Source organism: Lupinus angustifolius, chromosome LG20 (assembly GCF_001865875.1).
Source record: "Lupinus angustifolius cultivar Tanjil chromosome LG20, LupAngTanjil_v1.0, whole genome shotgun sequence".
Classification (NCBI taxonomy): Eukaryota; Viridiplantae; Streptophyta; class Magnoliopsida; order Fabales; family Fabaceae; genus Lupinus; species Lupinus angustifolius.
In genome coordinates, this window is record NC_032028.1 from 20,222,098 (window position 1) to 20,250,051 (window position 27,954).

At 33.1% G+C, this 27,954-nt stretch overlaps 3 protein-coding genes across 4 annotated transcripts; all 3 read left to right on the top strand.

Moving 5' to 3' along the window:
• On the top strand, positions 285-4,173 carry LOC109336496 (tryptophan synthase beta chain 2). The gene is made up of 6 exons (XM_019573121.1): positions 285-401; positions 1,082-1,406; positions 1,548-1,764; positions 2,452-2,989; positions 3,464-3,562; positions 3,893-4,173. The coding sequence occupies exons 1-6, from the start codon at positions 338-340 to the stop codon at positions 4,147-4,149; spliced, it is 1,500 nt and encodes a 499-aa protein (XP_019428666.1). The 5' UTR covers positions 285-337; the 3' UTR covers positions 4,150-4,173.
• LOC109336177 (cell division cycle protein 27 homolog B-like) lies at positions 10,213-20,888 on the top strand. Its single transcript, XM_019572607.1, has 16 exons — positions 10,213-10,418; positions 12,160-12,232; positions 12,422-12,531; positions 12,828-12,874; positions 13,797-13,894; positions 14,447-14,751; positions 15,023-15,178; positions 16,271-16,487; positions 16,937-17,163; positions 17,316-17,381; positions 18,287-18,406; positions 18,807-18,883; positions 19,409-19,528; positions 19,625-19,844; positions 19,950-20,231; positions 20,448-20,888. The coding sequence occupies exons 1-16, from the start codon at positions 10,314-10,316 to the stop codon at positions 20,496-20,498; spliced, it is 2,274 nt and encodes a 757-aa protein (XP_019428152.1). The 5' UTR covers positions 10,213-10,313; the 3' UTR covers positions 20,499-20,888.
• LOC109336178 (protein FLX-like 2) lies at positions 22,558-27,905 on the top strand. Of its 2 annotated transcripts, none has more exons than XM_019572608.1 (5): positions 22,558-22,670; positions 23,216-23,795; positions 26,232-26,377; positions 26,468-26,565; positions 27,342-27,905. In XM_019572608.1, the coding sequence occupies exons 2-5, from the start codon at positions 23,239-23,241 to the stop codon at positions 27,852-27,854; spliced, it is 1,314 nt and encodes a 437-aa protein (XP_019428153.1). In that variant the 5' UTR covers positions 22,558-22,670; positions 23,216-23,238; the 3' UTR covers positions 27,855-27,905. The 2 variants fall into 2 exon arrangements, with proteins under 2 accessions (XP_019428153.1, XP_019428154.1); XM_019572609.1 differs by having other exon boundaries at positions 22,582-22,670; positions 23,223-23,795.

Consider the following 27,954-nt stretch of genomic DNA (forward strand, 5'->3'; position numbering starts at 1 on the left):
AGATATTAAGTATATTTTTTAATTTATTAATAGAGTAAGTGTATGATATACATCTGTTGTCTCATAATGAGTATCACTTCATGTGTTAGGACGATATGATTGGTTGAAAAAATATATTTAAATTAAAATTTAATTATTAAATATTTTTTTGACCAATTATAATTTGTGACAAATAGAATAACACAAATTAAGGAATAGAAGATGTGACCCTCTTATTTTATTATTAGACATGCCTCTTTTGGTATGCCCCACAAATAAAATACAAGTAAGTGGCCATTTGTAATTCTTGTTCTATACTATCCATTCATGTTTTGAAGATCCAAGCAAAAACATTAAAATGATATCTCATTGTATCTTCTATCCTAATCCACTTCCTACTTCAATTTCTTTCCACTCTAAAGGTACTATTTCTTTGTATTCACTAATGCTACTTTCTAACTAATTTATCAGTATTGTGTTATTCTCTTCAGCTATTGATTGTAATACACATTTCCTAGTTTTGGTTAAGTAACTTTTGCAGATCTTAGTCTAATTAAATTCATGTTCATTTTAGTAGAATTTGACAGATTTTTAGATACATCTTTAATTTAATATGTTTAATGCAGATCATGTTCTTATGATTTATATATTTTAAGGACTTGCTGATACGTTCTACAATTGAAACAATGAATGGAGAAAAATATTTGTTTGCGAGTTATTTTTTAAGGGAAATTGAAACTTTTTGCTTCCACATGATAAATTTGATTAGTATAAAGTATAAAGTGTCCTCAAATCAATGTTCATATTAATTTTGAACAACTTAGGCAACCTTTAAATTTTTGGTTTAATCAAGGGTATCTCCTCATCCTATGAGTAAAGAACTAATCCCTTTCGGGATACGTGACTATCTCTTCCTACAAGTGTTGTCCCATGAATCGAACATTTGACTTTTGAATCTATCTGGGGAACTACTAGAGTTACGCCTTGTTGGTAGGCTACCTTTGTTGTGAAGATATGTTTGTTACATGGTATAACCAAATCAGATTTATGATTTTTGTTTTACAACTTGGTAATCACATCTTCTGTTATTTGTTACCCTCAGTTGACAAACAATGGCCTCAGCATTCTGCCTTGTATGCCAAGCCAACGCGCCCAACTCGTTCAAATGCCTGCAGAATAAGAGCAACTTTGGATGCTGATAAATCGGTTAGAATTCCGAACCAATGGTACAATATAATTGCAGATCTTCCAGTTAAACCTCCTCCACCATTGCATCCCAAGACTCATGAACCAGTCAAACCAGAAGATTTGTCACCCCTTTTCTGTGATGAGTTAATTAAACAGGAGGTGACCAATGAAAGATTCATAGATATACCCGATGAAGTTCGCGATGTTTATAAGCTTTGGCGCCCAACCCCTCTCATTAGGTTTGTTTATCAATATATATCCACTTTCCTTTTTTGTCATTTCCGACTGACCTGATGAGATAAAGGCTTGGTTGTTGTTGTTTCCTTTTTGTCATTCGGCACTTTAGTAAGATGAATATTATATATGTTTGGTGAATATAGAGCCAAGAGGTTGGAAAAGCTTCTTGATACACCTGCCAGAATTTACTACAAGTATGAAGGTGTGAGTCCTGCAGGATCACACAAACCTAACTCTGCTGTTCCACAAGCATGGTATAATAAACAAGCAGGCATCAAGAATGTTGTGACAGAAACTGGAGCTGGACAATGGGGAAGTGCATTAGCCTTTGCAAGCAGCATTTTTGGCCTTGACTGTGAGGTATGTTGTGCTATGGGGATTAAATTCATTACGAATTTATCTTACTTGACTTGTGAAAGTGAGCCTCAGACACAACGGTGAGGTTGCTTGTCTTGTGACCCTGACATTCATGAGTTCAAATCTCGGAAACAGACTCTCCACTTGTGGGGTAAAGCTGTATACATCTACAATTTCGACATCTCACTAGGTGGGAGCCTCATGCATTGGAGAACCCTATCAAGAGTTTATTCGAATGAGCTAATCGATTTGCTCAAACTAAGATTAACCTCTTGATAATATGCCTACATTTAACTGTGTATAAAGCATAGTTACTAGGTTCAATCATTAAACTCGCGTGCCACATACCGAATTCTTCACTCGAAGTACCATGTAGGAGTCCACCTTTAACATAGTCTTACTATAGCTAAGTACAAAATGAAGAACAAGTTCAATTTCCTAAAAACTATGATCTAAAGTCTAAAAAAGAAGTTATGGTGCCTCTATGTTGACAACTCTTGCTAGCAAGTAAATTTACTTAAAATTCCATCCATGCTCCGAAAGAAATCATCAATTTCTGTTTCTTTTATACTTCCTCTATTGATCTTTTGAGTATCATTGGCACCTTAATTCACTGCATATCCTTTTATTTTTAGCTTTGCAGTTACATAATATAAGAAACTGTGAAGTTTAGTTAAATAACTTATGCAGGTGTGGCAAGTGCGCGCTTCATATGATACAAAGCCATATCGTAGACTGATGATGCAAACATGGGGTGCAAAGGTACATCCATCGCCATCTACGATCACTGAAGCCGGTCGAAAAATACTTCGTGAGGATCCATCAAGCCCTGGGAGTTTAGGCATAGCTATATCAGAAGCTGTAGAGGTTGCAGCTAAGAATGCTGATACTAAGTACTGTTTAGGGAGTGTACTCAACCATGTGTTACTCCACCAAAGTGTTATAGGAGAAGAGTGTATTAAACAAATGGAAGCTATTGGAGAAACCCCTGATGTTATTATAGGATGCACTGGTGGTGGATCAAACTTTGCAGGACTTAGTTTTCCATTCCTTAGAGAGAAGTTGAATAAGAAAATTGATCCTGTTTTAAGAGCTGTTGAACCTGCAGCATGTCCTTCTTTAACAAAAGGGGTATATACTTATGATTATGGTGATACAGCAGGGTTAACTCCATTGATGAAAATGCACACACTTGGCCACAACTTTGTTCCAGATCCAATTCATGCTGGTAATTTCTTGTTTTCCTGAGAGGGTTTTATCTCAAATGAACATGCATGTTATATTGACATTTCTTAAAGTTTAGCTTAGTTACACTTAGATACGCACTCTTTGTCGTTGAAGTGCATGTTATTGTTACACATACTTCTCGTAAAAGGGTTAGCGATTGAAATTACACCGACTTCCCTTAAAGGATATGTGTAACTTTAAGAACACGCTGAGTGACACACGTAATTAAGTCAAATATCACCGGATGTCAGTTTAATTTCCCGTAAAAAGTAATCAAATTTAGACAGAATACATTGGTGGATGTTGGATGGAATAAATTGGTAGAGACTAGAGACCACTTATACATCTAGGAATGAACATGCATGCCAAATCATTTCAAATCATTGTCAGAAAGTTATGGCAGTAGCATTTTTCATCTCCTGTTTATATAATGACTTAATGTAACTCTTGTATTTTCATATTTGCTTACTTATAGGTGGATTGCGTTACCATGGTATGGCACCATTGATTTCACATATTTATGAGTTGGGTCTAATGGAAGCAATTGCAATTCCACAAACTGAGTGTTTTCAAGGTAATTCACATTTTCATGTAATAATTGTAAAGACCTATTTCGGCACTTTGCGTTTACCAATTTGATCCTTCAAAATTTGAAAAAAACAAAAAATAGTCCAAAAAATATCAAACGTGGGTCAAAAGGAAGTATTTTTTAGCATTTTCTTGACCTGTTGGGGACTATTTTGACTCACATTTGCGCAATTCTTGAGTATTTAGTTTGGATTTTGACTTTTTCGAGGATCAATACGGTACACACGAAAATTTATAGACCATATTTGGTATTTACTCAAAAAAAATTCTATAGAATGATATAGATGAAATAGTGCATGTTTTGTTTTTGTTACAGGTGCTATACAATTTGCAAGATCTGAAGGGTTGATACCAGCTCCTGAACCAACTCATGCAATAGCTGCAACCATTAGAGAAGCTCTTAAATGTAGAGAGAGTGGAGAAGCTAAGGTTATTTTAACTGCTATGTGTGGACATGGCCATTTTGATTTACCAGCTTATGACAAATATTTGCAAGGTAATGTTGTTGATCTCTCTTTATCATATGACCAAGTCAAAGCTTCATTAGCCAATATTCCTAAAGTCAAAATCTAAGTTAAGGTTCAAGAATTTGAGGAATATTATAGTTAAAATAGACACATCTAAATCCAAATATTGACATCTTTTGTTTCATAAAGTGTGTTATTCCACGTGTTACGTAATGTGATTGGTCAAAAAAATACTTAATCATTAAACTTTTAACTTCAATAATAATTTTTCAATCAATCACAATAAGTGACACATAAAGTGAGATATTTTGTGAGACGACAGATTTGCTATTTTTTTAATTGAAAGAATAGTGAATTCTTTGAATTTCTATTGAATTCTAGGCATATAAATTGCCTATTCTTCAATAATGTTATTCATTCTTTTGGTTGTACTATGTAATACTCTCTAAATTATCACATTCTCTTGTTCTTTGTTCAATAAGATAAGGTTAGATTCCTTTCTACCATTGGAATCTCTGAAACTTTGTTCACAATTCTATGAATTCTAGGGTAATTCCTTCTTCTTTTCTATTAAATCCATAAGAGAAGTAGAGAAGGTGAAGGTGAATTCTATTAAATCCTTTCTACCATTGGTCCCTTTTTGTTATGAAGGTGAGAATTTCATATTATACTTTTTATTAACTTTATTAAAAACTATAGATAAAATTAGAAATATATATGTGGGGTTTAATAATTTTTTTTGATACTACTGATGATATTCCTTATTTTTTGGTAAATAACTAATCTTTTTTGGGTACATGATTATCTCTCTCAACAAGTATCGCTTCTAGGAATTGAACATTTGACATTTTAGTTCTAATAAGATTTAACGGGACCTTACACAACTAATTTATACCCATCAATTTGTAATTTGGTTTTATACTTCAAATCAACTATAATATTCTTTGTCCTTTTACTCTTCTCCAAGATCAAATTTTCACCCATAAACATACAACAATTTAAACTAAGTCATGGTCTATCATATAAGGATATCTCAATGCACTTATTCTTTGTTATATAAGGATCATAAAATCAACTCTATTCTCATTATATAGTTCAAAAATAATGATCAAAGTTACATTCTGTTCCAATCACTGTAAATGTAGAATCCTAAAGTTGCGGATCCAATCAAAAGTTTTCCAATTTTATTAGAGTTTACTTCAAGTATGAATCTATAAGGAAAAATAAATGAAATATAACTCTAGGATCATAAACTCATAAAAGTTTTACTTAACTTCATAAATAAGTGTAATTTTTTAAACAAAAAATGTGATAAGTGTAATTAAGTTAAATAAAATATATTATATTATGGAAATAAGTATAAATAGTATACAAGTCAATACATTTTCATTATTTTTTGTTCATTTACAATATAGTATAACAGTTATTTAAACAATATATCCTTAGAATTATTGATGCATTTTATAATGAACCAAAAATAATCAAAATATATTGACTCGTATAGTATTTGAACTTGTCTTCACAATATATCATATTTTGTTTAACTTAATTACACTTATCATCTTTCTTTTTTAAAATTACACTTATTTCTTATGCAAGATTTTTAATATAATGTATGTATAAAAATCATGGAATTTTTATAGGTGTAAAAAAATGAAAAGATAATTTATATAACTTCACTAAAACTCAAGAGGTATAAGTACATTCTTATTTTTAAAATAAACTCATTTCACATAGTTGATACATCCTTTGGGGATGTAAACAAATTTTACTTTAAACAAGTTCATGATGTAACTTGAGTCCAACATGTATCTAATCACTATATTGCAAAGTCACTTTTAATGGAAATTAAGCTTATCAAAACTCGATTTTATAATTTTATATAAAAATAGTACATTTAATTAGGGAATAATGACAATGTGTATAGTTCAATTCTTGGTTGGATCATCTATTTCTGATTTCTAACATAATAAAAAAACGAAGGGAAAATAAAATTACTTTAAAAAATCACATTTCGAAGTGCATTCATGATATAATATGGAGTGATTATCTCCTTTTGTATTTGGGGAAAGAACCAAAGTTATCTATTATATTTTTTTCTTGAACAATTCGGTGTAACTAGTTGAAGCCACAAAGTAAAAAATTAAATATTTTTAATGACATTTTCTTAATCAAATTGGTATGGAACATGCTATCTAACGTTAATGTCCTATGTTTTTGTGTTAAGTGGTAAGTATAAGTGTGGGAGTTGATTGTGACCAAGTTGGAAGCCAAAAATGGTGCCTCTATTGTTTTGACATTTAAGTGGTAAATGAAAAGTTTATAGCATGTTATTGCTAATATTTTTTAGATTAAAAGGAAGAAGGTAATATTTATGCGTTGTAATAAAAAATTATACACAATTATTATATCATCCACCATTCATTTGATTTTTTTTGAAGGTGAAAATTTTATTAATAAGAACAAAGGTACAACAAAAGGAACAGAAAATACAACACCAAAGCATAAGACAACACCAAGATATAAGCAACCCTGAAACCAACCAACATTTAGAAATATTAGGATAAGACTAACAATAACATTTCAAACTAGTAATCGGGTGAGAGGTCCATTCAAACCAAGACATAGATGAGTCTTTGATTCTACTTTTGATCCACAATCAATATTTGAACTTTATCGCATTCAACAACTCTTCCAAACACATCCTATTGTTGTTAAAGATAATATCATTTCTACAAACCCGTAATGACCAAATTCCACTCATTTGAATCATAGAGCCAATCTCTTTCGTCTTATACCTCTTAATTAATTTTCTTGAAGAATCAATGAAAATTAAATATGAATAGTAGATAATAGAGAGACAATATTTAGAACTCATAAACTATTATTGCATACATTTTTCCTGTAAAACCATGTTTGAGAGTTATGAGGGAAAGAGAATGAGATGGATCAAATGGCTAGGAAGGGGAGGAAGGGAAATAGAAAAGAAAGTAATCATTTTCCTTATTTGGGAGTATGAAATTTAGATGAGAATGATAAACTAATAATAATGTAAGAATATTTTTTTATTTTTCCTTTAAAAATGTAATTAACACTCAGAAATGAACGTTTTTATGCAAAATTGATATTTTGTCTCCAGAAAAATATCAAATTAATGGAACTATAAAAATAGACACATTAAGAGCTTTAGAGAGCTTGAGAAACCGTCCAAAATCTTCCTCCCTTCTTTATCCAACTCCAAACAAGAGGTTTTCCAAAGTCATTCATTTCCCTCCAAAATCAAACTCCAAAACAAAACCTGAAAAAAATTATCTGCCAAACATAACTTTGGTACAACAATATTGTGAACTTAACCTTCCTATTGCTTATTTTCGGATGTGGAATATTTTGGCTCCACCTAACAATAATGTATTGAGGTATGAAATATTTGTATGAATTGAGAAAATCTAACATTCAAACTTACCCAAATTGTCATTTTCCTCTATATTAGTATAAGACAAAAAGGCCTATGAAAGATTTAGCAACTTTTACTAGATTTTGAGATACTTAATTTGTAGATTTATCATTAATTATCTCATTCTAAACTAATGGAAACAAAACCATACACCATCATATTTTCTCATTTAATAAATTGAACCTTATCTTACATCTATATACAAATCAATACCCCTTTTGTATTAGGACACTCCACCATGCATGGAGATAATATTTATTAATCATTTTTATCTAAATTCACTACTTAATGAGGAAATATTATTTCAAGCAATTCTTGCTCCAACCTTTATCAATTGGACTAATAAGATTTTCAATCACTTGTTATATTATTCATTCAACATTCATTAAACCATCACTTTTTCTAATAGAAATAATTATTGGAACAATACCCTTTTTAATAAATTTTAGTACATTAACTCTTCATAAATAATGACATAATGTAATATTTATGTATTGTCAGTGTAAAAATATATATGTAGTCAAAATATTATTCATCATTTGTTTGCATTACTTTTTTGAAGAGTTAATGATAATTAAAGATAAACAATAGATAATAAGTAGTTTGTATAAAAAAAATTTATACTATCATAGTATACATTTTCTCTCTAAATAACATATGATGGTAGCTACGTGATGACAAATGTGTAACTATTATTTCTAAAAAATAATTTAATTTAATCAAGATACACATCATGAGTTTGGTCAAATATTTCAATCTTATTAAACTCTCTTAGTGCTTCATTGTGGAGTGATTTTTTTAATCTATTTTATGTTTGTGTGAAATTGATTTTGATGGGTTGATATCTACATTTCAAGTATCAAGTTAAACAAGCATGGTGATATATTTTGAGGAAGGATTCTCTCCAATAATGAAGAGACAAGTACTACAAAAAATAATAACATAATAAGACATTTTTATATACAATGTAATAACATTTTTGTTATTAAAACACATATAAAATCAAGTATTTGTCTATCAATTAATGAAGATAATTATTGTTTATATATTTTAAACATCAAATAATTTGGTGAAGGGTTCCTAAATTCACCTTAATTGATATTTGTCCTCTTTTTTAAACATGGGGCTAAAAGTCTAAGCAAGTGCTTCAAGAGTGTTGTTGGTTCTACTATAGTGGCTGCTTAATGGATAGTTGTTGATCTATGATGAACATACATCAAGAGTGGAGTTTAATTACTTTAAACACTTAAATCATGTGTCATTTAAATTGAATTTAATATATATGTATTACGAGTTTATATACCGATAGAATAATATATATACTTCATCCATATTACTTATATTTCAAAGTTAATGATAATTAAATATGAATGTTGGGTAATATAATAAATTTTTACACCGTTAATAAATACATTATTTTTACAAGGAAGTAGAAAATATTGACCACACTTTGTGGGGTGAAGTGTCAAAAATATTGTATATGATTTATGAGCTTAAAGGGTGATGTAGTGGGTTCCAATAGAAGTTATATATACATGTGTTATGCAAATTTATCTTAATCTTGAATCTTTAAAAATCGATAAACTCAACTAAACGTTGATAGAACAATCTTTATTATTATTGTCTTTTCTACACATCTAGCATAAACTAATTACTTTTATTCGTTCCTTTTACTTAGTTATCCCATGGTTATGAGAATTAAGATCCCTAAAATTATTGTTGGCTCATATCTTCTAGAGTTGTCATTATCTCTTATATCAATCCTAATTATGATCATAGTTCTTTAACATCACATCATCATTGTATTCAAACTATGATTCACCAAAATGTGATTAGGAGTTTGAGTTGTTTATATGTCTCCAATCACATCTCATTATTGTTGTTAACTCATTTTCTCAATTCTTAGGACTCGGGTATACCAATTCAAGCTACTTCACGCATTGAAAAATCCTAAGATGGTAATAACTCAAAATTCCTATTTTGACTGAACTCTTATTTGGAAAGGTGTAATGATGATTATGTTAATACCTTTAACACATTGTCAATAGTAAATTTTCCATAAAGAGTACCTTTTAATTTCCAAATGTTAATTCCTAAGTATGGTAATAGATTAATGATTCAATTTTTGAGAACAACACTTATTAAAAGAAACAACTACACATCCAAGATAAATTAGTTGGCTCAAACCAATCGTGTAGTTGACTCAACTTATGTACTATATGGAGTAAAACCCAAACCAAACCAATCAAATTTGATAAATTGGAATATTAAATCTCCTTAAACCCAAATGAAATTTGATAGGTAGGATAAGTGAGGAGTACATTGATAATTTGTACAACTTTATATATCATTTATTCTTTTTTTTTTCCCACGAGTATCCTCATACTGGAGGCAATCCCGTCCGAGCCGGGAACATCAACAGGTACGTGGGACTAACTCTCCCAACGAACATTTTTTCCATCCAGAAGACTCGAACCCGAGTTATTGCTTAAGAGGAATCAAATATGTATCACTTGAACCAACACCCATTGATATATAGCATTTATTCTGATTAATCAAAAAACTATTTAATTATTAAATATTTAATTTAAATATATTTTTTCAACTTAAATATCATAATTTTTGGGACGATGTTCTCCAAGAAAAGTGGAGCAACATGTATATATGAGTTGATCCATGATAGTCCACCCAGTCACGTGACCAAATTTGAAAAACAAGAGAATAGAACACGTGCCACAAAATCCCCATCACTTTTTCTTCTTCTTCTTCTTCTTCACTTCACTCTCTCTCTCTCTCTGAACCAAACCAAAGCAACGATGGAAGCGATTCTGATTGATTGTGTTCAGAAGAATCTTCGCCATTTCATGCATTCCAACGCTATCTTCATCTCTCATCGTCTTTGCGCTCATTTTCCTTCTGAGGTAGAATCTCCTTCCTTTTTTCTTTGATTTCCTTCAATTTACGAGAAATGATCTATTCGGAACAGTTCATTATGAGATTAATAAACTTCAATTCTTGTTTATACTTCTCTATTTTAGCTATGTTTCTTAGCTTCCTCTCGCTACGCTACTTGTGAATTGAGATCGATTGTTTCTGGTTGGGTTTTCACTCTGAAATTTGATTCAATTCATTTTCCGAAGTGTTATTTGATTTAGATTGAATTTTTGTTTTAACCTATTGTTGCTTGCTACTATAGTTATGTGATTAAATTGGGGTTTGAAGGTTATTTCGGTCTTCCTTTGTTTTTTGTTTTGTTGAAGAGTTTAACTTGGGACATAACTAGGGTTGGAGCTACAAGGTGTTTATTGAGGAGGACAAAGAAGAACACTACTTTAGTCAAGGGGACAAAATTAAAGAATTTATGTTTCTTTTTTTTGTTTCAAAATTGTATCTACTTATAAGAAAAATGTAAAATTTAAGTTTTTTGATAGCCTTAATTTCTCTATCAATTCAAGAAGCATTGCCCCTCACATAACTGACCTTAGTCAGAACGGTGATGGTTGCTGAGTGTAGGATGTGGCAGCTGCAAATGGTACTATGATACTAAGTTAAAGGTGGCACTAAGAGGTTTCAGTGAACCAGAGACTACTTATATGAGAGTCTAACTTGCCAAGAAGTCATCTAGGAGATATCAACTCCTTCTATTGGGATTTTTGTTTTTTTCCTCCTATTCAATGATATTTGGAGATTGATAGGGTTTTATCTTATTCGGTATTTAGGGGATTTGGTTGGTTTCTAGTGGGGCTGAGATGATTAAGTTAACCCTAGCATTTGTGGAGTCCAGCTGTGGTGGGCCTAGGTATCAAATTGTGTAGTAACCAAGTTGGAGTACTGTAGGGGTAGAGGAAATTTGCGGTGGAGCCGTGAAATGCAAAGAGATTGGAAAGAACATAGCTTAGATACCCCAACAGTCCTAGCTCATGTGTATAAAAATTTGCAGTGCTGTAAGTAATGCGTTAAGTATCCTGCTTGGGGAGTATGTATTCTAGAATGATAATAAAGGAATCTGAACTCTTTTTGCAGATAAAAGTAATAACACTGGATGATCTGTCTTTGGAAATTTGTAGTTGCCAATGCAGTAACTCAAAGTGGTTTATTATTGTGAGGACTATTTTCTATTTGTAGTTGTATCCAATTCTAGAAATTTCAGTATGACTTTCAATTTTAATGTGACCATACATAAAGCTGCATTTTTGCAACGTTTTTAGGTTTAAGATTCGACGATATTCTGTACTTCTGAACACACTCTTATTGGTCTAGACAAAATATATTCGCAACAAATATGAATTGCACACATCATTTAAAAAGTAAACATTAACATGAAGATTATACTTCCACTGTGTGATATATTATGCATGTAGACCTAGTCATGCACTCATGCTGAAGAACATGTGTAGTGTATATGGATGTGCCTGCTATACTTGTATTGGGATGTCCCAAAGACATATATTTGGACATGTCTGTCAATAATTAATACATCCATTGGAATGTGCCTAACCAGTAAAGAAGGGTTTTGCATCCGTATAAATCTTTTAGTTATTACTTCTTGTTAAATAAATTTGTTCTGGCCTTTTCTTTGGCTATTTATTGTCACTTTCTATTGCTGAAGGACACATATTAATCTCTCTAGTAAGTGTTTGGTAACTATTTTACTTTATGCAGACAAACTTGCAACTGTTAGCTGGCTGTTACTTGCAGTGTAATCAAGCATATGCTGCATATCACATCTTAAAGGGTACATTTCTCGCAATATTTAGTTATTTAATTTTGGGGTTTCATTCCTATTATTTTTAAATATTCCTTTTCCGATTCTTTAATTTTCTTTTAATAGAATGTTTTCTCTCCTTTGTTTGCTTGCTATATTATCTTTTAGTTTTGCTTTTCATTATGTATCTCATTATTCTTTCTTCTTTATTGCTTGAAGGAACACAAACGGCTCAGTCCCGGTACTTGTTTGCACTATCATGCTTTCAGATGGATCTTCTTAGTGAAGCTGAAGCCGCATTATGTCCTTCTAATGAGCCTAATGCAGAGGTACAAAACACAATTTCGATTCTGTTTTATATTATTAATACCTCCCAAACTGTTTTTATTACATTTATAATAATATGTGGTTGGCAATATTTTATTTCATTCCCTGCACAACTTTAAATTTCTTTTCTTTTTCTGTTTTATACCTAGCCCACTTTGTTATTATCAAATGTAAATTCACTTATCACGTAACTTTGGAAACGCCCCTCTATTTTAAGTTGCTTATTGTTCTAACTTGTTGGTGCTTTTGCTCAGGAAAGGTGAATAACTTCAATTTTGTTGCCTTTGTTACTATGTAGGTTCCAAATGGTTCAGCTGGTCACTATCTATTAGGGCTCATCTACAGGTTACTTACTGATCAGTCTTCCCATCCATTATTGATTGGTTTCTGTTTCTCCCAAACTCTACTTTAGTAGTTTTAGTACCGTGTCATAGAAAAGAACCTGATCCTGGCTAAATCAAATCATCCATATGGACATGTATTTAACATCAATGTAAAGATAATCAGAAATGGTTTTTTTCTTACCTCTAAGTGGAGCATACAAGAAGCTAAAGAGAGTTACAGACTTGTAGTTATATGACCATCCCAATAAATATTGAAAAGTTGAATAAATTATATTCTTTGCTACAAAAGGATAACAACTACAAAAAGAGTATCCGTAGAAAATTGCATAAGGCATGTTGTTAAGATACTTCAAATAGACATTAAGGTGTGATTTTAAATTGTAACCACTTCTATAGAATCTATTTTAGCTAAGAGCTAAAAATGTTTAGATTGGTATTGTTCAATAAGAGGGTGAGCTTCGACGCAACGGTAAGGTTGCTTGCCTCGTGATCTAAACGTGGGTTCAAATCTTGGAAACAACATCTTCGCATGCGGGGGTAAAACTGCATACATCTATTCTGCCCATACCCCACTAGGTGGGAGCCTCATGTATTGGGCTGCCCTTTTTTTGGTATTGTTCAAGACTTCTGCTTAGGATCCGTCACATTGTGGATTGCGGATAATCTTACTTTTCAATAATAGTGCATCCCCCTTTCCCAATCTCTTGCATTTCCAGCTTTAATTCTCCATCTCATTTGGTGGTTGAATCCCATTAAGTATTTGGTATTGTGCTTTGTGGAGATTTCCTCCTCTTTACCTGGGACTGATTTCCATTGAATTATCTTTAAATATATGTCTACTTAAACTTCTAATTTGATTATGCTATTTTCAGATCCATATTATTCCTTCTATTTTCCGTTTAATTACTATTTTACTTTTTCAGGTACACTGACAGGAGGAAAAGTGCCATACATCATTTTAAGGAGGCACTTTCAATGGATCCTCTAATGTGGGCTGCATATGAGGAGTTGTGCTTATTAGGTCTGTACGATAAATTCCCTTGATTCTCAAAGAAATTCAAGAATATTTGATGAACTAAGTGGAAACATAGTTGAGTAGTTTCAGGGGTTGCTTGCTAGTTTGTCGAGTCATTTGTTCTCCATTTGGATGAGCTTACTTTTAGTTTGATTAAGCAAGATGCTTTGAGCAAAGAAATCATGTTAAACCTTTGTCATACCAGAATAAGGCACATACTTTTCAATCATATTGTTTCAGTAACTTAGCATTAGGTGTAAGTTTGTTGTGGTTTGACCTCGACTGGTAAATTAGTGATATATTAAAAACAACTGAATGAGCACCACCAAAAAAAACTTGTTTATTCCAGAATGCTTATGCTCTACCAATATTGAAATTGTCATATTACTCGATAGAAAGCAGATGTAAGCCAGGAAAGTAATGCAAAACTAAACTTAAGTGTATTAAAAGGTTGTTCCATTTTTTAAAAATAATCGATATAGTATTCTTTATTTCATTCATTATGCCATTGTCATTATGCCATCATCATTATCATTATACCATTTTCTGAATATTCAGGTGCTGCTGTAGAAGCAACTGTAGTTTTTGGTGAAGCAGCTACTCTTTGCTTACAAAAGCAATACCTAAATTCTGCAACCTCTCCAAGCCTGCATTCATCAGTTGAGGACTGTCGCATGGCTGCTGCTAGACACACTGTTTCGGAAGATGCGAGTCCAAGGCAACTAAGACAAATGCAAGGCCTAAAGGATAATGCTAGAAATCATCATGGAACATCCATATTTGGAGGAATGGCGGCTGAACCTATTAACAGCGGTCCATCTAACATATCATTTTATAACACCCCTTCTCCAAAGGCCACACAGGTATTTGTAATTTTAAATAGTGTATATTAACCCTTCTTTAAAAATTGTGTATGGCTAAACTGTAGAGTAGGTAATAGTTTCTATAAATTTGAATACAGTCAATATGATAGTAATTTGTATAACTCTGAATATGGTCCACAGGATTCAGAAATATATGTAATGGTGTCCTGTTTATCCTTACAAGATAATGTGGTATTCCTAGGACAAATGGATATGCGTTTGATGTCCATTTTCCATTTCAACTAGTTGACTTACCTGTTCTCATTTGCAGTTGTCAAGTGTTGCTCCACCCCCTTTATGTAGGAATATGCTGCCAAATGGTCCAAACCCGAATACTCTTAGTAGTGACAGTTCTCCTAAGTCAACACTGAACTCTACTATTCAAGCTCCACGGAGAAAGTTTGTGGGTGAAGGAAAGTTAAGAAAGGTTGATTTTTTGTTCTGAGCCCCTTTGCATCACTAGATAAAAATGTCACCTTATCTTGCATTATCTTTGTATATAATCATAGATTCGATTAAGTGACTTAAGCTGAAGGCTGAAGTACGATGCTAATTTCGAATGCATTTTTCTTGGACCAGAGTTGTGTTGTTTTATTCAAAATTCAATTTGCTAACATGAAAACAGGCAGTCTTGAATCAAGCATTGAACAGAATGAGCCTTTCATATTAGGAATGCTATTATTTATTCTGACACCAATATTGGACATTAATTTTGTTTTCATTTTGTCATGATTTTATGGGCATCTGAAGTTACCTTTCGATTTCATGTTACCATTGGTTATCTTTTACGACAACAACCTTTTCCTACTAACTGGGGTCAACTAGCTACATGGATCAGATGATGTCATTATGTCCTATCATAGGCTATGTCTTCTTACATCGAAAACATCACTCTTCAAATTCTTATATACTATTATGCCTACCTCATTTTTATATTTTACCTTGCCAATATACCAAAGCTTATAGCGCTACAGGTCGTGTTCCTTCGCCTGATTTCTGACCTGCTTAGTTTCTTGTAGTTGCGTAGAAGTAATCCCTGTCTTAATTATGATGTAAGCTATTTCCATTGACTTACCTGTAAGCATGCCACTTTACCAAGTTCCAAAATGTAATATTCTCGTGAACTGACTTATTTTTCGATACATCCAGCCGTTGATGCAGTGGCATACAGTGCATTGCTTACAGGCAACAACTAAGCGATAACACAATCATTTATATGATTGTGATATATTTACTTAATTTTCTGAAACTCAACTCAGCTATCGGTTATTTGAATTCTTGTCTTTGCTGATTTTTACTTGTGGGTGTATATGGGGAAAACACTGTAAGATGAATTTCTGAAAGTATTCGCCATGTGAGTTATTTGACCATATATTTTGTTTTGTGACAGATTTCGATGATTTTTGCATGATTTAAAAAATGTACATATTAGAATGAATGCTTGACTTTGATGGATTACATGATGTTATATTCTCTCATTTTTCACCATTCCTTATTTTTTAAATACATTTTGGTCCAGATTTCTGGTAGATTATTTTCTGATTCTGGTCCTCGACGTAGTTCAAGACTCTCTAGTGAAGCAAGCATAAATGCAAATGCTAATGCAACAGTTTTATCTGGAAATGGAACTAATAACATTTCTAAGCATCTTGGGGGATCAAAGCTCAGCCCTATAAAATTTCGTAGCATGACAATTCGTAAGGGACAGTCATGGGCCAATGAAAACATTGATGAAGGTGATGGGACTTTATATATGTCACTACTATATCATATCAATTTATTATTGACAGATGGAAATGTATCCCTTCTTAAATACTATTATTTTGGTACAGTCCTAGTTAAGCCATTCATTTACTTGTGCAAGTTGCATCCTAGCTTATGATGTTAAATTTCCTTTGTCAATTGTCTTCTATATCGTCGCCTTTCTTAAGATATCATCCGAAGCAAAATTCAAAGTGTTGATGGTCTTGTTGGCACTGTTGGTACTTTTTAATTTAAAATGGTAATTCCAGATAGAATATCAATCTGTCAGGTGGAAGCCTAATATCCTGAACTCTAATAAGCTGAAGGGTTTGTGTATCCATTAATGATTATGATTTACACATTTTCGTTTTAGAGTTGATTTTTACCTAAAGGTTCCTTTTTCATACAAATACTTACTCAGTTTGTGTTTCTTTTATTTTAGGGATTCATAATGAAGCTCAAAATGATTCTCGTTTAAATATTACTTCAACAAGCTCATGTTCATCTCATGCCATTGAAGTTAAATCTTGTGAACAAGAAGCAGCAATTTTCCCTGTTGGTGGACTAGTAATGAGTAGCTCTAAAGTAATCAGTGGTGCTTCAGAAATACTGTCCCTTCTTAGAGTTCTAGGTGAAGGTTATAGACTTTCCTGCTTGTATAGGTGCCAGGTATTTATTAATTACTTCTATATCTATCCAGATATCATTTACATAATGAGTTTGTTAATATTTTGTTATTAGTGATATGAAAAGGAAATAAAAATGTGGAAATTTTCCTCAATTGGAATTTGTTTTCTCAAATCTGTTTATTGGTGGAACAGGATGCGCTGGATAACTATCTGAAACTTCCGCATGCGCATTACAATACTGGCTGGGTTCTTTGTCAGGTAACTTTGGTGGCTCAAGTTGCTTTCTCTAGTCTTTCATATGAATTCTTGGCACATTGACATTGATTAGAAAAATACTATGTTCAGGATTATGATTTATGATGATATATTCCAATGTTGTTGTTTTTACTGTACCTTGAAAATAGAGAATGCTTTTCCTTGATTGCACTAATTGCTTCAGTTTGCCACATGATGTACTTTATTTTATTTCAAGTATTTATAGTCTCATCCAAAGTTGTGATTTTCTTGAACCTTCTGGAGTACTCATTAAAACAGGTTGCAAATATAGTCAGATTTTACAGTTATAAATGGACAGAGACTTCATATTAGATGAAAATACTATTTTTATAGAGAGAAAAGTAGAATATTTTGACCAAGGGGAAAATAATATCATCCAAATCTGAACAAAATGGCAGTCCAATGCACGAGGCTCTCACTTAGTGGGATATGGGGAGAGTAGATGTACGAGGCCTTACTCCTGCAAGCGGAGAGTTTGTTTCCAAGATTTGAACTTGTGACCTCATGGTCACTAAGCAGCAACCTTACCATAGCGCCAAGCTCACCCTCTCATCCAGATCTGGAAAACGGGAAAAAAAGTAATCACAATAAGCAACAAGAGAAAAACTCAAGAATGTGGCTAGTAAAGCCACCCATTCTCTTAGTTTTCATATTCTTACATTTTGAGGTTTTAAAAATGACCTTATTCTCTCAACTTTCATATTCTTGACTTTTTTGATGTTTTGAATTGACTTTTTTAAGGCTATCCTGGGCAAATTCAATATTATGATCTTCTGACTGTAAAGGCTGGCTCATTTATATGCCATTGGATTCTTTGGTGTTTGGTAGATTCTTAAATAGGTGTATTTCATTAACTATTTGTCATGATACTTGAATATGTCATGCAGGTTGGAAAAGCATACTTTGAATCAGTTGACTACGTAGAAGCTGATCGGGCCTTTAGTCTTGCTCGTCAAATTACACCTTATAGCTTAGAAGGAATGGATATATACTCAACAGTCCTTTATGTGAGTTAACTTATATTTTATTCTCTGTGAAAAGCAATTTTTTTGTCTCTCTTTTGCCTCAGGGACTCATTTTTTGCTGTTTCTCTTCATAGAAGAAAATTGTCATCCCCAACTTTTTCTTTTGTCTTTGTCTTAGGCTCCTAGCCTATAATTGCTCTTCAAATATGTCTGAGGCTAAGATTTCGCTGATGCTATCAGTTATATATATAGAAACATTCCTTTGTTTTATGGCCATCATCATCAAATTTCAAAAGAACAACGAAATTGATGTGTAGCAATAGCTTTTAACACTATATCCTTGTATTTCCTTAGCTTCCTGTTCCTACTTCTAGTTTAAAACTTCAATGGTGTACCTGCATGTTTACTGCTTAACCAAAAGACTACTTTATCTTTGGTGCAGCATTTAAAGGAAGATATGAAGTTGAGTTACCTGGCACAGGAACTGATATCAACTGATCGCCTAGCTCCTCAATCTTGGTATGCCTAAATTGGAAATGTAATTATATGTGGAGTACTGAAATTTATTCTCTCACAAGTCACAAATTTCTTTCCTTTAAGTTTTTTTTACTTGATATGAGTGTCTTTCTTCACTTTACTAGTTGGTATATACTCTCTGTGTGTTCATGCCCGTGTGTGTGTGTATGTGTGTACTCTATCAAAAATGTATGTTGTGCACTCTATATCCTGCCTACTGTATAAACTATTCTCTTATTAAAAAAATCATGCACTCTTCTATTCATGAACTATAATGTCTTCCATAAAATAATTTTTTGTTTTGTCTTACCTGACCTATCTGCTTGCAAAACCTTTCTATTCACAATTATTCTTATGATAATACTATCTGTTACTCAAGCACCACAGAATGTGCTTTTGGCAAACTAGAGCATAAGAGTCGAACGTTGAAAGTATTTTCTTGTTTTTTCTATGTTTTGCTGTATTTTGTTGTTTTATCCTTATTTTTTTGTTTATCCTAGTTAATCATTCTGTTTAATGCTGTGGCAGGTGTGCCATGGGTAATTGCTACAGCCTGCAGAAAGATCATGAAACTGCACTGAAGAATTTCCAGCGAGCTGTTCAACTGAATCCTAGATTTGCATATGCACACACCCTTTGCGGGCATGAGTATGAACAGACCTTTTGTTTATAATAAATGCCCACATGTGCACTCACATGGTTTTGGTAACTTTTTACTCTCTTGTAATTCATTGCGACTTGCAGGTATGTTGCACTAGAAGATTTTGAGAATGGGATTAAGTGCTACCAGAGTGCGCTCAAGGTTGATGAAAGGCATTATAACGCCTGGTATGGACTTGGAATGATATATCTTCGCCAGGAGAAGTTTGATTTCTCTGAATATCAATTCCGGAAGGCTTTCCAAATCAATCCACAATCTTCTGTTATAATGTCTTACTTTGGAACTGCTTTGCATGCTGTGAAGGTTTACCTTTTGCTGCACTGATTGTGTAGTATTACAAACTAGAGCTCTATTTGTCTTGTTCGTAACCATCCAGGATTCTGAACTCATTCTTTCATGATTTGACAGAGAAGTCATGAAGCGATGGTCATAATGGACAAGGCTATTTTAGCGGATCAGAAAAATCCGCTTCCAATGTATCAGAAGGCCAACATACTCATGTGCTTGGAAAAATTTGATGAGGCGTTGGAGGTCCTAGAGGAGCTTAAAGAGTGTTCTCCCAGCGAAAGTAGTGTCTATGCTTTGATGGGCAATATCTACAAGAGACGTAACATGCATGACAGAGCAATGCTTCATTATGGCATTGCTTTGGATTTGAAACCATCTGCAACAGATGTTGCTACCATCAAGGTGATTCGGCTTACAATACCAATCCTTTTGGTCTAAACTTTTCAATTTTTTTACACACAACCGATCTTTTTGCTCTCTAATTTTATTTGGTGAAAGTTAAATTAGTTTGTAATTTTGTAAACTGTTGAATGGCCTCTCCGGAACACATTGGAATTTCTGATTGTTGTCACTTTATTTTTCCCATGTGACTTAAAGCTTCTTATCATTTTCTAACAGGCTGCCATTGAGAAATTGCATGTACCTGATGAGATAGAAGACAACTTGTAACTCTTGTATGAAATGCAGATATGATGCTAACCTGATGTAATTTAATGCACATTTGAAATCCTTAGCCATAAAGGTTTGCCTCGGCTTGCGCTTTCGGCTAATTGTGTATAAAAGCAGTTTGGATGCTTGAAGGGTATTCATTCATGCAAGCCATCAATCCCATCTAATTGCCTGATAGAACTGACTTCAGTTTTGTAGGACATTCATATGGGCAAATTATGTAACAGAGGGGACAAGAAGCTTCCATACCTGTAGGAAAAGTTGTTTTTAGGTATAAGTATGTGTATCATTAGTATATCCTTCTGTTTGTTTATAAATTATAGCTTTATTCTGTTGGTTCTGGTTGAGATTATTTGAAGGGTTAAATGGCTTATTTCTCATTCAATTTTCCCATGTGACAATGAACTTTTCAAATTCCCTTTCTTAAACTTTTTTCACTAAAAAATGTCAAAAACATTGGGGCTTAACATCAAATTCAAACCTTTTTTGGTAGTGCTATAGAAAGCTTCCAACAGTGAATTTTTGTAATTATTTTAATATAAAAGAGTATAATATCTATGCATTGTCAGTGTAAAGATCTATACACAGTTAGTATATCATCTATCATTTATTTGTGTTACTCTTTTTTGAAGAGTAGAGTTGTGGATGATAAATTAATAGTATATAAAACTCTTACATTGTTAATGCATATATATTTTTATCAACAAAATATACCCAAAGAAGGTAAGATGTTTATTTTGGTGTAAGAAAATGAAAGCATGGGGCAACATGTTGTATGTTATATGATGGGAAAGAGATGAAAACAAACAAAACTATCTTCATAACTCCTCTACATAGCAATCTGATAGGGTCTGACTCACCCACCTAGCTATGGTGAACCCTATTTCAGATGATTATTCACTCTCTTGTGTCTAGTCTTAATTAATATGTATACACTTGTAAAGTTTATATGTGAATTATTTTTATTTAAGAGGGTAAAATTGTAATTCATCATTTACCCTTTATTTGGATTATCTTTTTTGAAAAGTCAACTATAATTAAATTTCAATGCTAGATAATATAATGACAATATATAAAACTTATACGTTATTAGTACATACATATTTTTCTCTTTATTTAAAAGTAAATGACGATTAATACATAATATGTGATGAATTAATTATTGATAAATAGGGTAAAAATTATTACAATTCATTGACTATTTACTCTAATAATAATAATAGAAATAAAAAATGATTGATTAAATGAATAATAAAATTGAAGAGAAAAATAATAACCAATTATTTAATTAAATCATGTGAATTTTCAAATTATCAACCCACTTCTTTGTTTGTATGCACTTTATATTTCTAAGTATATAGTTTTTTTATACTTTCAATTGGATAATCTTTATTTATTTTTATTTTCCTTTTTTTAGATTTATATCCGTTTTTTCACACATATTGAAATCACATAAGTGATGATTATTTTTACGGCTAAAACGAACCGAATCGAATCAGAGTTCAGCTCGGTTCAACTCGATAAAGACTGATTTGGCTCAAAACTCGACTCGAGTTATTTTTTTAGCTCGAGTTCAGTTCGGTTAAAGTTCGCGAACTGTTCGGCTCAGCTCAATTGGTTCATTTGAACAACTTAAATAGTTAATTAATTTTTTTTATAATACTACAATTTTTTTACACATATAAATATAACCATCTTTATATATAATAACAATAAATATAAAAAATAATGTATGAGTCATAACAAACATAAAAATTAGTTATATATATATATATATATCGAACCAACTTATGAACCTAACGAATCGAACTGTATTCAATTCATGTTCGACTCTTTATTTAATGAGCTCAATTTAGAGCTCAAACTCGACTCATTTGGTATGAACCAAATTTATCGAGCTAAATAATAAATCGAATTTCGAACGAATACCAAGTTGGTTCCGTTCATTGTGAGCCCTAATTATTTCTACTCCTTGTCTAATTTATAATCATTATTGGGATAGAAATATAATCTTACAAGAGTTTAATAAAAATAATAAAATACCTTAGATTTTTTATATATATGATGAAAGAATGAGAAGACATACATTAATCATTCTTCTTCTTAAAACTCTTCATTTTGTTTCAGTTTCACTCTCCAACTACAATCACAATTCCTATCTCTCTCTATTCGGTACCATCTTTTCTTCTTCCATTATTCATTGCATCAAAATTCACCTTCTTCATGTTATTATGCCCTTTTATCCATTTCACTTTTCATTCACTTTTTCTATATCAAAGTTTTCATTTTTAATGCTATGGTACCCATGAATTGTTCTCTGCCCTCATTGGGTCATTTTATGTATTTTGTTTTAGGTCACAATATATCAATTAATGTTCAATGATTTTGCCCAATGTTGCATACTTGCATGATTGAGTTTCTTAAGGCTATGGTCTTGAAAATTTATCAGTATTTATTCAGTTTTAGGTCAATAATTGAGTTTTTTAATGCTATGGTATTGATGAATTGATGTGTCCTCGTTGAGTTATTTTATTCTGTATCTTCAATTTTTAGGTCACAATTAGGATAATGATAACATGGGTAGTACTAATGGTAGAATATGGTAATGAGAAAAAAAATTCCTTTGGTGTGTGTGTGGGAGATTTTGTTCATTGTTTTCACTCTCAAATCGAAATTGAGCTGTTTAGTGTTATATCTTGAATTTTTCTTTTGCTTGGGTGACAGTTAGGTCCATAACAGCATGGGAAGTAAAGGTAGGATACCGTTACCGCCTCAACATATGAGGCACCCTCTTCCTCAAGGGTCTGCTTCCATGTTGCATCCTGAGATGCACCCTCTACATGGTCCATATTCGCCATTCGGTATGTTGCCACCCCCTGAAGTTATGGAGCACAAGCTTGCTTCCCAGCACGGTGAGATGCAGAGGCTGCTCACGGAGAACCGCAGGCTTGCCGCTACCCATGGAACCTTGAGGCAGGAGCTCGCCGCAGCGCAGCAAGAGCTGCAGATGCTAGACATGCAGATTGGCTCGACGAGGGCCGAGAGGGAGCAGCAGCTGCGGGATGTCGCAGATAATATTGCAAGAATGGAGGCTGAGCTGCAGGCTGCTGAGCCGGTTAAGGTTGAATTGCAGAAAGCACATGCGGAGGCTCAGAAATTGGTGATGTCCAGGGAAGAGCTTGCCTCTAAGGCTAATCAGTTGAGTCAGGAACTTCAAAGGACCTTTGCGGAAGTACAGCAGATCCCAGCTCTTGTGTCAGAACTTGAGCGCCTCCGACAGGACTATCAGCATTGCAGGTAATCTTGTGCTTTTTTTTGTCTGGTGGTGATAACCATGATTCTCACTTATTGCTTATGTTCTTTTCAATTTGACGAAATGTTCGTTTCTCACAATTGTGATGTATGTACTGTAGATATTTATGATAGAACTCAAGTATCCCTTAGGTGAAGGATAAGAACAATAATGACATCTTGCTGCTTTACCAATCCTATACATTTATTGATTTCAAAAACCCGTAAACAGGAAATCTGAGGATTGCAATTTTTTGACTTCTTTATAAATAGTGTTAGTGTTATCTGTTACCTGTAAATTTGTGAAGAAATTAGAAGTATTGCAGAAGGTGAATATCAGTAGAACAATCACGAAGAATTGTAATGATATTGAGAACTATACAGGTTGTATTATTGAATAACAAAATATTATTAACATTCTCCTGTCATTAAAATTGTAGTATCCCCACTTTCATGAACAACCTTTATATGCCGGGGTTTTCCATAAAACTGTGGAAAGTTTTCTATAGTTGGAGCAGGAGGAAAAAGAAGAGAAACTTGGTTGACTGGGAGATGTTGTGACTTTTTAAGAACCCTTGCATGTGCCATATGTTAGTATATTCAAGCAATTATGAGGTTAATCTGTCACAGGAATAGAGTTAATAACTTAATATCTGGTATTGAAAACTTTTCCTGGTCTAGTTATACATATGCAAAGTTTAATATATATAAATATAGAAATAAAATAATTCACTATGAATTAAATTTCAAAGCTAGTAAATGAATCGGTGTTTTACTAGATGAAAGATGGCCACTGTGATTTATTTTAACATTAACTAACAAATTATTATTCTTCGTTTTTTATCTCGTGGAAATCTAGCAGCAAAACAATGAAATAATAGATGATCTATTGATTGAGCCCTAAAATAATTGTTGAAATTATAGGGACTAGATATAGAAGGAGAATAATGAATGACGAGAATAGTAAATTTTATCGATAATATTGTGATTAGTGATGTGATGATATTATGATACAAAAGACATAACCACTTCACTTTCCTTCTTTATTTCCATCTTTTCATTTATGTTATTTTACCTTGATTTCTACTGTGAGCTCCGTGCGCCATGAAACCATTTGAGAGCGTTATGCTTCTAATGATCTTTGGCTGTAGTAATTATTAAACCATCTTAGTCAATTGCATATAATTTATCGTGAAAATTCTATAATTAATTATTTTAAAGACATTAATTAACATGTGACAACATTATTAAAATAATATATCAATACATAATAAAACTTTTTCAAGAATAAATGAACAATTAAGCCATTATAAGTAGAACCATTATAAGCCTAAGTTGGAGTGACCTTGGTGATTTGGTTTATGAAAATGTCACTTTGCCCAGTGAATGGTTGTTGCATATTTGTGTAGAGTAATTCCCTTTTTTGTCTTGGACTCTTGGGTTATACAGAGCAAGTACGGTTTGGACTAGAAGTGTTGGATACCAATCTGGCAATCTCTGCTACTCACTCAATCCCATGGAATTTGTTTTCTTAGGTGTATGCTTCTTTTAAAGTAGGTAAAGGTTATAGGAGAATCATTGGGTAAGGTTTTATAAGGATCATTTTATCAAATGATAAGTAGGTAAACTTTGGAGGATTTAGTGAAAACATCATCCAGATGTTCATTTGAATTGACAAAGTTAATCGTGATGTCTCCAGATATATTTTATCTCTTATAAAATAGCAATATGCCTCAATTTGTTTGGTCCTCTCATGGAACATTGGATTCCAGACGATATGCAATGTAGCTTGATTATTACAAATAAATGTCATTTGCATAACCTCCCTGAATTGAAGCTCTCCAAGTAGTGGTTTCCACCGATTGAGTTTGCAAGTGGTTGAAGTTGTGACTCAATATTCTGCTTTGGTACTTGGTCCTTTGACCACATTTTGTTTCTCACTCTTCCAGAATATCAGATTACCTGCAATGTAATATGCAATAACCATAAGTGAACCTTAAGTAGCTTGTCTATTGACATTTGAATATCCAACAATCTAGGCACGAGTCATGTGGCCGTTATCTTTCGATAAATAATCTTCCTTGGGCTCTTTTAGTATACTTAATGATACAGATTAAAATCACCACATTCCAATGATGCTGGTATGGAGAATTTAAGAAACGACTGACCAAAACTGACTGCAAATGAGATACCCTGATCATTCTTCTCTACCTTCATAGATCGAAAAGTGGCTCCCCCTGATTTGTTAGAAGTTTGATATTTGGATCCATAGGAATGTCAATAGGCTTATCATTCAACTAACCTGTTTCTGCAAGATTGTCCTTAAGATACTTCATCTGTGAAATGACTACCATTCATGGATCGTGCTAACTGCTAATGTAGTGTTAATCTACAATGTGAAATGCCCCTGACAATTTTTTCTTCTGACTTCTAATCATTCAGGGCCACTTTTGAGTATGAAAAGAAATTATACAATGACCACCTTGAGTCACTTCAGGTGATGGAAAAGAACTATACTTCTATGTCTAGAGAAGTGGAAAAACTCCGAGCAGAGCTTACAAAAACTGCTATTGTTGATCAAAGAAGCAGTATGTATCTCCTTCTGTCACATTTTCTTATCAGAGCCTTTTCTCGGAATCTTTCTTTATGGATTGATTATGGTATCCGATAAAATGCAGGTGGGCCTTATGGTGGCACATCGGGAACTCATGAGAATGAGGCCTCTGGTCTTCCTCATGGACAAAATGCATATGAAGATGGTTATGCTGTTGCCCAGGTGTGTGCACCCTATGTGTTATCTTTCAAATTTCTTGTGAGGGTGCAAGCATTCTAGTCTAATGTCTAATGTTAATCTCTGATTATTTTCTCCATTTTTCAACTTGACATTAATTTTTTTCAAACCTAAATGCTTAGCAGTAGTATGTTTATATCTCCTATAATTTGGAGAATACCCGTAAATACTTTGATCTGATTTCCATAAGATGTTGCTCATTAGTCTGCAATATTCAGCATTCTATCAGAGAGTTTTAATAAAACAGAAATGTTAGTTTAAGAATTAGTATAGACTATAGATATAGAAGTGTCATGTTTGTTGGAATATCTGTCACATTGTTTTCATGATAAGGATATGGACAACTATGCATGTATGCCCAGAGAAAGTTGGACTTGTCTACAAGTATTTTAGACAGGTCATAGATGTTGTGGTCAACTGTTTTTCTTGTGTTTTAAATGAGTCATAAAATATTATTTGTAATAGTAAAACAAGCGGCCCAGTGCACGAGGCTCCCACTTATTGGGTCGGGGGGAAGGTAAATGTACGCAGCCTTACCCCCGCAAGCAGAGAGGTTGTTTCTAGGATTTGAACCTATGACCTCCTGGTCACTAAGCAACAACTTTACCGTTGTGTTAAGTCCACCCTATGTTATTTGTAACAATAACAAGGGAAACATTTCAGCTGTCCGATTTTAATGTAGTCACTTTAATAGTTTAATTTCTTTGCCACAATATTAATAATAATAATGCTCCTTGCTCTGTCCTTCATTTTGTTTGTAGGGACATGGTTCCCTCCCCACAGCCAGCGGTGGCAATGCTACTACAACTGCTGCTGGTGCTCCACCTGTCCCAGCTTCTGTAAACACTGGTTACAATGCTCTGAGAGGGCCTATTTACGATGCATCTGCAGCGACTGCTTATGATGCTCAAAGGGCAACTTATGATGCTCAGAGGTCGACCGGTTATGATGCAGTTAGAGGATCTACTTACGATGCACAGAGAGCGGCAATTTTTGATGCTCAGAGAACTGGTTATGATCCACAGAGAAGTCAAGCAGGTTACGAAGTGCAGAGAGGAGGTCCAGGTTATGAAGTGCAGCGAGGAGGTCCAGGCTACGATGCGTCAAGAGCAAGTAGCTATGATGCACAGTCAAGAGGTGTTGCCGATCCGCATGGACATGCTCCGACAATGAACAATATACCCAATATGCCTTATGGGTCAAGGACACCACCCACTCGTGGTGGAGGTGGATATGAAAATGTGCCTCAAGGAGCAAACCCTCCCAGGAGATGAGAGCATATGATGCCATAATAAACTTCAGGTTCTCAAATCTTGTGTGTCATTCAAAGCTGAATGATTAGACTCTCAGGTTTATATATGACTGGTTTTGAGA

What these genes read in the sequence shown, in the direction of transcription:
- LOC109336496 (XM_019573121.1), top strand. Translation starts at nt 338, where the DNA reads ATGATATCTCATTGTATCTTCTATCCTAATCCACTTCCTACTTCAATT. An exon ending in CGCCCAACCCCTCTCATTAG is followed by an intron (nt 1,407 to 1,547) that starts GTTTGTTTATCA and finishes TGGTGAATATAG; the next exon opens with AGCCAAGAGGTTGGAAAAGC. An exon ending in TTTTTGGCCTTGACTGTGAG is followed by an intron (nt 1,765 to 2,451) that starts GTATGTTGTGCT and finishes TAACTTATGCAG; the next exon opens with GTGTGGCAAGTGCGCGCTTC.
- LOC109336177 (XM_019572607.1), top strand. Translation starts at nt 10,314, where the DNA reads ATGGAAGCGATTCTGATTGATTGTGTTCAGAAGAATCTTCGCCATTTC. An exon ending in CTAATGAGCCTAATGCAGAG is followed by an intron (nt 12,532 to 12,827) that starts GTACAAAACACA and finishes GTTACTATGTAG; the next exon opens with GTTCCAAATGGTTCAGCTGG. An exon ending in CGCCTAGCTCCTCAATCTTG is followed by an intron (nt 18,884 to 19,408) that starts GTATGCCTAAAT and finishes ATGCTGTGGCAG; the next exon opens with GTGTGCCATGGGTAATTGCT.
- LOC109336178 (XM_019572608.1), top strand. Translation starts at nt 23,239, where the DNA reads ATGGGAAGTAAAGGTAGGATACCGTTACCGCCTCAACATATGAGGCAC. An exon ending in CAGGACTATCAGCATTGCAG is followed by an intron (nt 23,796 to 26,231) that starts GTAATCTTGTGC and finishes CTAATCATTCAG; the next exon opens with GGCCACTTTTGAGTATGAAA. An exon ending in ATGGTTATGCTGTTGCCCAG is followed by an intron (nt 26,566 to 27,341) that starts GTGTGTGCACCC and finishes TTTTGTTTGTAG; the next exon opens with GGACATGGTTCCCTCCCCAC.